The sequence below is a fragment of the Phyllostomus discolor genome, chromosome 1 (genome assembly GCF_004126475.2).
Source record: "Phyllostomus discolor isolate MPI-MPIP mPhyDis1 chromosome 1, mPhyDis1.pri.v3, whole genome shotgun sequence".
Lineage (NCBI taxonomy): Eukaryota > Metazoa > Chordata > Mammalia > Chiroptera > Phyllostomidae > Phyllostomus > Phyllostomus discolor.
Genome location: NC_040903.2, coordinates 106,306,979 through 106,315,594, shown reverse-complemented (window position 1 = coordinate 106,315,594; position 8,616 = coordinate 106,306,979). Strand labels below are relative to the sequence as shown.

Sequence of the window (8,616 nt, the reverse complement as noted above, 5' to 3'; positions counted from 1 at the left end):
TTCTGCATAAAAAATTTTTATTTAGTGGTCAGATCCCAATGAATAATGCCAGTCATTGCTTGATTCTGCTAAAATGCGCTATTATAAGATAAACTCTTAAGAAAGTGTACAGTGCATCACCAAAAGCTGTTTAATTTGGATTGTATAGAGTAACAGAGAACTTCATAAATCTTTGTTCTCTGATAAAAAATTTAAAATATAAAAATGAGAAAAACCCAAAAGCAGTATTCTAAAATAATAAATGTCACCTTGGACTATTTACAGTAAGATACCTTTTTAATAGAACACTCTCTGCTTGATTATTTTCCTCACAAAGTTACTTATAAGTATTTTCACTCCCCCATCTGACCCTCATTCATGATTTCTTCCATCCATGCGTCTTCCTTGAAACAGTCATTTTTCCATTCTCTCTTGACTTTGGCTCTTTCTCCAGTACTCCTTTTTCCTACTCTTAAATTACCAATAATTCCATTCAAAAGATGTTTGTTGAGCACCTATTATGTGCCAGGCACTGTGTAGGAAGTGGAGGTACAGAGATGAAAAGTCATTGACATCCCCCACTCCTCAAGAAGCTGACTTTGGGTTGAATTAAAAAACAATGTTTTTCACATTATATTCCATGAAACCCCCAGCTCCTATAAAGTAAATTTGGGGATTCTTGAAGCAAAGTACACTCATAGAGGGTCTGTCAACATGGCCTGCTCCGAAACATGTTGAATTTAGAATTCTGCTCTTCTCTATGAAGCACAGCCTCAAAGCCCAGGCCTGCAGTTTGAGTTCTAGGTGCTCAGCAAGTGGGACTACATGAGAGGCAGCAGGTGACAGCTGTGCCAATTTGTTTTTGGGAGATGGTAATCTTTTCATTGGCTTCTTCAAATTTCAAATATGAAAAGCCCTTAACCCTGCCCACCCCAATACTACTCTGAGCTATAGACACATATTAAGAAACTCTCCCCTGACTTGGACTTGCAAAAAGATGCTCGAAAACTCCTATCTTTAATAAATGTCCAGCATGAGCTCTTTTTATTACTTCCACACGTTTCTTTGTGCTGCCCTGTGAACATTTCCTTAGCTTCAAACATAAAAGCAGCAAATTAAGCCTGGAGGTCACCTTTTTTCTTTTTCTTTTATCATGATTGAACCAAAAACAAGCTCATCTATTGCATTTGGCCTACGTCTGTGTCCATAAAGCCTCCAAAGACCCTTGGTAGTTACTTTTGAAACAGAAGGCAAGCTATAAAATATAAAACAAAAACTGTACATAGCATAGTATAAAAGCAACAATGAAACCACACCCTCACTGCCCCATCTTCTTCCATGCCTAGGAGACCACAACCATTCACATTTGGAGACATTTCCCAGTCACAGTGAAGGGTGGTGGGCTTCACTCTCACAGTGTGTAGCATGTTCTTCTTTCACTGAATCCTCACGGCCAACCACTGAACAATGATGGCATTTTCGAGGGAAAGTTCTATCCTTGATCCCATGTCTTTTCACAGGTTATGCAGGGTCACATTTCTATACAGTTAGATGATACCTATACATTCAAGAGTATTAGTGCCTATCAGAACTTCCTCATGAGCTGGTTCCAAGCCCTCTGGGTCTGAAGGCAACTTTGGGAGTTAGCATTATCCCCATGGTACATTTGCCTGCTCTACCCCATGGTAGGGTGATTGCAATGTCTGACATATGTGAAGAGGATGAGAAGAGCAGGGGAATACTGGTAGAGTGGGAGCAGAGAGGTGGTCATGCACAAGCTTTTCGCTCTGTCGTGCATATATTTCAGTGTAACAGCGTGTATTTAGACACATGAGGGCTTGTGCTTTTTTAATTAAAGAAATAACTCACCCTGAAAAGCTCATTTGGCAAATGTGGCCACAAATGTGTATGTGTGTGTGTGTGTGTGTAAAAAATGTGTCATGAGGTTATGTGTCAAGTCCAGTGGGTGTGTCCTCCTGGCCCCTCCCCCACTGCCACACCCACCTCACCAGCAAGGAAAAGCTGATAGGTTACACCTGGTCAGTTTGATATTCAGAAGCTTCAGACAGGTTTTCTGAGAAGCTTAGGAAATTCTCCTGGTACTCAGAACAAATAATCTCGTAACGGTAATGCCGGAACTCCACAGCAAAGGTGCCAAAATAAGACAGGAAGCACATGACCAGGCCCCACTGGACCCTGGCCGCATACATATGGATGCCTTGGGACATGAGGATGAAGTCTGGGGAGGAGCAGTCAAGGAAAATATCCCCATCAGTCACATGAAAAGTCTGGCTCTGCCCCTCACTAACAAGAATTTGTTTGACAGAGCTTGCTGAACATGAACATCTACATGAATAATACTTGATAACGTTATCAAGCTCTTACTTTGTGCCAAACATGATTCTAGGTGCTTTCATGGAAAATCTAACTTAATCCTCATGACAGTTATATTATCATCATCAGTTCATTTAAAAATAGGGAAACCGAGGCCAAATGATTAAGTAACTTGCTTGAGGTCTCACCAGTGTAAACTGGTGGATCTGGGATTCCAACACAAGCACTCTGACTCCCAGGCCTTGCATTCAACCACTACATGGCCACCTAATAAACTGTGAGATTAGCAAGAGTCACAATTCCAAAGTAAGTAGTCAGCCAGAAAAATAAAGTTATCTTTTTAAAAATCACTGCAAATGACTATAGATTCACAGTCACCACTCTATCTGCAGAAACCATTTTGAACATATGAAAGCGCTCACCACCTCCATATAAACTGCCTTTGTCCCTGCAGCACCACCAACAGTGTCTGAGCGGCCCCTCCACCTCTTCTGTCTAGTTTTCACTAGTCCTTCAGGCAGTACTGCATAGGTTAGTTTCACTCCTAGTGTCATACTTACACTTGTGCCTAAATGAAAACATGCAGTTAAAAAAACAAACAGGTAACACTCCTATGCATGAATATTTAGGGAGTGTGTGTTGAGAAAGATTCATAGCATGCTTTAGTGAAAGGATGGGAGAGCAAAGACTAAATACATTTATTTAGTAAAATAAAAAATGTCCCTTAGAATTAGTTCTGTCTTCAGAACTTAGACATAAGATCTTGGGAAATTTTTACAGAATATGTGAAACTACTTCAGCTAAACTTTACTGTACAGATTAGATCTGGATCCATTCACCTGGGAACAAAGAAATGGCTCAAGTGTTTGGGGATAATGCGGATTAAAATTGCTTGGTGTAAACTCAAAACTCATAATAATTTAAAATCTGTACATACTCTTCTGAGGGTTCAAAATATTGCCAAAGCAATATTATTAAGTTAATGAGGAAGGGATAAATCTTAAAATCTCACATTGGCAGAGTTCTGACCTTTTCACTCAAAATATTTTATCAGGTTGCTAGCAATAAAGTTTTTTGGCTTGATTTTCAAGTCTTTAAATGCTCTCTAATGCCACTACAGAACTTCAAAAAAAAAAAACCAAAAACCAAAAACCCTGAAACAAAACAAACCAGTAAGTGACTTAATGGCAATTTGTGAAGAAAGAAACAAGACTCCACTAACTAGAGAACACCATTAAGTGCTAAATATCTTTACATTTTAAAGCCACATTATCTAAGGTAAGATCATGACTTGGTTAAGAGTGCAAGAACTGGGCCTGACATTAAATGAAGAGCGCTACATACCGTGTGTCATCTTGGATAAAGTAACCTTGGTTCTTCACTGATCTTACCTGTGAAGTGATACATCTAAAGTGTTTAGGATAACACACAGCACAATATAAGTGTCTAATAAATATTGGCTATTAAATGACTAAAGATGTGTAATTGTGTTACCAATAAGTCTACTAACTGGGAACCCTGATCCTTCACTGGTTTCCTTAGGGGTCTTGTGGAAGTGAACATTTATGATCACTCCGCCCCGCAGAGTGAGTGGGCAATCTGACTGGTTGGATTGAAATCGGCCAGCTTCTATTGGGCCATGCCACCAATAGCTGGAGTCACTGTGCTCTATCGTAGACTGGCCTCTCTCTCAGGGATCTGTCGAGGTTGAGTGAAGCACTCTCCTCTTCCTTTCCCTGGTTTCTCTACTTGTTACTGGGTGGATAAGTTGAATTCCAGGGTGTGAGATAGGAGGCCTGCTTCCTTATCCCTTCCAGATTTACCAGGAGTAAAGGCTGATTTCTTCATTTCCATCTGGCTCCTATCTGTTCTCCATTGGTTTAAACTCTGAGGGAGGAAGGGAAATAAATAGCACCTTACAACCTCAAAAATGTTTTTTAGCACAACTATACATTCAGTGGCAATCTAATGTTTTTCTTTTTAAAAGTTAATCTTTATTGTATTTTTCCCATTACCATTTAGTTCCCTTATACCCCCTTCTCCCACAGTCACTACACTGTTGTCCATGCCCATGAGTCCTTTCTCCTTGCTGCTCAGTCCCTCCGTCTTCCTGCCCACCCCCCTACTAGCTGTCATCTGCTCTCCATCTATGAGTCTGTCTTTGTTTTGCTTGTTAGTTCAGTTTGTTCATTAGATTCCACATATGAGTGAAATCCTGATATTTTCTTGGTAATCTATTCTTGAATTTGTTTTTCAGAAAAGCTTATTTTCCTGAAAGATACAAATGTATTTGTCCCTTGAAGTACATATTAGTGTTAAGAAATTAAATAATGGGGCTATTAATAAAGTCACAAATGATCTTTTTAAGATGGAGGGGAGAAATGACAATTCTCTTGGTTATGCACTCTATGTTTTTCATAAAGGGACACTTTTATATCATTAGTAATTAGGAGAATGTATGACACTATTTCTACAGATTGAAACAATCCTTGGCAAGGCAGAGCTTGTTTTATTTTTAGTTCTCCACTTTGGCATGAAAAATAGTCTGAGAGTTTTTGTTTTTATATTCATTTACTTTTCCATTTTATCGAAGACTCTGAAGTGATCTGTCTATATCCTAATCAATCTGGAATCACAATTTTCTCATTTCCTACGTAGACAAGTTACATGTATTTTAATCTTATTGGCAAAGAACCTTTTCACATTCAAAGGATACAGAGGACCACACAGAGAGTGACAGATGCTGAGAGAATAACTCGTGGAATTCCAACTTTCCGTCCTTCATTCTTGATGTTGACTTTCAGAGTCAGTGCAGCCTGGATCCAGCATGTCAACGTACCAAACCCAAAGGTCAAGGAGGTTCCAACGTTATGGATTTCTTCATCGTTGGTGAGCTAAGGGATGAACAGATAATGACGTGTGGGGGCCCATTTAGAAAAGACATAAAAGCCCACGGAATATGTGAGGGAGAAAAAAAAATGGGCAAAGTGTCATCTCAATAATGAAATGATGAATTTTAGAAAGATTAGGGGCCTTTATCTCCACAATGGCTCCTTGCGTCAGTTCTCAGTTGGTCTGAATTCTGACGGAAGAAGGGAAATAAATAGTACAGCCAAACTTCAAAACATTTGTTTAGAAAAACTGTAAAAGGCAGTGATAATCTATTCCTTGAATTTCTTTTCTAGAAAAGCTTTGTGGAAAAGTAAAATAAAAAAAAAAACAGGAAAATTACACACACACAAAAGAGTAATGTCGAAGTTTCTACAAACATACATCCCAAACTTTGTTTTCCAGTAGGAAATGAGACCTGGGATCTGGCTGTGTATTTGCCTATTGACAAAGACCAGTTCTAAACAGGTCAATATTTCATTGGCACAGGCAACTAATAACACTTGGGCTGTTTATTATTCCTACAAAACTGAGCTGTCCATAGAATATGACCAATCCACTGTTAATGTGATTTTGTTTTGTTTTCTTATTTTAATAAAACTGCCACCTATGAGCTCTTGCAGTATCCCTAGACCCATTAAAGGACAACAGTGTTTGAAAATTCCTGATTACAGAGTTTACAGAGTTAAGGAGTTAAAGGAGACCCATTTGGGTTATTTCAATTGGGCATTTGAGATGTAAATTCTCAAATCATTACCCACTAATTTAAAAAAATTATCTATAACTTAAAACACCTTTACTAATCACATACATTTAAAAATACACATTTAGGAAAATAAAATTTATTTTGAAGAGGTGGCTTTTAAAACATGGTGAAAACATTTTTTTGATTGCCATTGCCTTCAGATGTTTTATTGTTTGACATTGCTGTGAATAATGTTCATATCAAATCAATATTACTTTCCTTTTATATATTTTTTAAAATACAAGTTTCTTTTTTAAAGACTTATTTATTTTCAGAGAGAGGGAAAGGGAGGGAGAGAGGGAAAGAAACATGGATGTGTGGTAGAAACATCAATCAGTTGTCTGTCGCAGGTCCCCAACTGGGGACCTGGCTGCAGCCCAAGTATGTGCCCTGACTGGGAATTGAATGAGCGACCTTTCAGTTTGCAGGCTGGTGCTCAGTCCACTGAGCCATACCAGCCAGGGCTCCTTTTACATTTTTTCTTTTTTCTTTTTGTTATAAAGAATTTCCCCCTCTTCTTTGGAAGAAGCCACTTTCTTCTCTCACAGTTCAAAAGACATATTTTCAAAATTCATTTTAAGTAATGCTTCAAGTCAAATTTTACTTCTAGAAAACTGGTTTTCTAAACTATTGACTTATTATTTTAACCTAATTTTTTTCAAACAGATAATATAGTTAGATGGTTCAAACTTAAAAAAAGTATAGATTGAAAAGTCTGTCTCCCTATGAGAGAAGGGGCACCCCCAGGAGCCCCACCACCTCTAAGCCAAGACCTATGTAGGTTGTAAAATCTTTTCTGTATTGATATCTTTACATTTCCTGGAGTCTATTTTTAGTCTCCTCTAAGTTTTCCAACAGAGTTCCTGTTGAGCAATTTTGGCTCTCATTTGGCTGAACTAAGGGGTGAAGGAAAGTGTCCTTCGGTAGGCCATCGCTGCTGGGGAAAACAGCCTCACCCTGGAGGCCAGTAAGGGATTGGGAGACAAAACAGTTGGGAAACCTAAGAAGTTGGTAGTGGGGCTGGGAAGGTGAAGGAGTTGAAACCGAAGGGAAGGATCTAGCTGGAGGTGAGTCACCACCCTGGTCCTTTGCACAGGCCATCACGGCACTGGAACTGAGGTGGCGCTGGAACTGAGGCGGCGCTGGAACTGAGGCGGACGTGTTTAGCTGAGGCTGTCGAGAGAAGACCTAAGGGAATCGTAACGTGGGGATTGTGGACAATGGAGTGTTCATGAGAACCAGAGTAATTTTGGACAAGGCCAGACAGAAAGCGCAGGGCATTAGGGGTGGGGAAAAGAAAATCCTTTTTCTGGGAGAGGTTATTGCTTGTTTATTGAAGCGACAGGGCAAATGTCAAGTGGGCAGATTCAATTATATAAAAATTTGAAATGTATACACAGCAAAGAATGATGAGGATTTAAAAAACCAGTAAGATGAGAAAAACACGGAGTAGAGCTGAGCTTCCATAGATGTAGCGATCAAGATATCTCACTTGGTCAGAGGCCCAGACAGGCTGTGCACCCAGGAGGAGATGCTCACAGGCCAGGACGACTAAGCAAAAAGATTTTAACAAGTCAGCCACTTTCATGTGTCAAAAATGCATTTTTAAAATATGTCGTGGAAAAATAGACTACTGGCACTGTAAAATGCTGCTTCCTGGAGAGAAATTTGGAAATACTGGACCAGAACTTAAAAAAATAAAAAGACTATACTCAGTTAAAAAAAAAGTCTGTTTCCCATCCTGTCCATACATTAGCTACCTAGTTTCTCCACAGGCAATTAGTTTGTGGTTTCCTGTGTATGCTGTGTAGATAATACAGAAAGTGGTTTTCATATGTCATCATTCATGGTTTTGCCTATTTGTGGTTCACTAAAACAAGCTGATCTGTGGGTTTCTCCTAGGACCTTAGTAAAGAGCAAAATGTCTACTCACTAACTTTCATGCAAATTCTGGTTGACAGACATGAGAGTTACTGAGCACTTTACAACAGGCTGGCACCTGCAGCATGTGAGGGGCAGACTCCCACCGTAATCTCCATAAAAATTTCTGTGTTCTACATTTTTTAGTTTAACAGGATAAATACTCAAAAATTCTCTTGGTAATTCATTATCCTAGTCAACACGTTCTATGAATGCAGCTTTCTTGCAGTCGAGCTTGTTACGGGATGAGACCTAGAAGAGTTAGAGGAATTGGTGGGATTGCCTCTCTGCCAAACAGCCCTGGTTTCATGAGTGATCAGGACTGAGGGTTAGGACAAGAGACACTCTGAGAATCCACTACCAGATTTTCTTGGAAGTCTATGCCATTTGGACTTCACTCAATAGAAAGGAAAGGAGTATCCAGGATCAGGTGCTTGATTACAAGAGAGAAATTTCTAGGAGTAGTGTACAGCATAGGCTGGAGGATGCTGGGAATGGAGGCAGGGAAATCAGACAACTGCTGTAACTGCAGGGGTCTCCTTGTCTGTTCTACAAATGATGTCATTTGGACAGGAGTTGGGTGATGGTATTGGCGAGGGAAATTATTCTTTAATGTTGTCACCTTGGGCTTCTAAATTTCTGGGAAGATGATTTATGTATTTTGTTACAGGTCATAGTATTCTGGAGAAGTTCTGGGTTTTCAAATTGAGTTTGCTAATCCTATTAGTTTTCTAGAAAGGTACACTGGA

The 8,616-nt window shown here is 39.4% G+C and overlaps 1 protein-coding gene and 1 long non-coding RNA gene across 9 annotated transcripts in view; one reads left to right on the top strand and one right to left on the bottom strand.

Moving 5' to 3' along the window:
• Window positions 1-8,616, bottom strand: part of TMEM150C (transmembrane protein 150C) — a 102,968-nt gene continuing 94,352 nt past the window's right edge. For all 8 annotated transcript variants that reach the window (XM_036027459.1, XM_036027467.1, XM_036027463.1 and 5 more), the window contains 2 exons: window positions 5,030-5,207; window positions 1-2,218 (listed from right to left, as the gene is read on the bottom strand). In XM_036027459.1, coding sequence (XP_035883352.1) covers window positions 2,010-2,218; window positions 5,030-5,207 — 387 coding nt within the window. In that variant the 3' untranslated portion in view covers window positions 1-2,009. The remainder of the gene's footprint in view (window positions 2,219-5,029; window positions 5,208-8,616) is intronic.
• On the top strand, window positions 6,646-7,626 carry LOC118500940. Its single transcript, XR_004903525.1, has 2 exons — window positions 6,646-7,066; window positions 7,101-7,626. It is a non-coding gene; the product is annotated as an uncharacterized LOC118500940 (long non-coding RNA).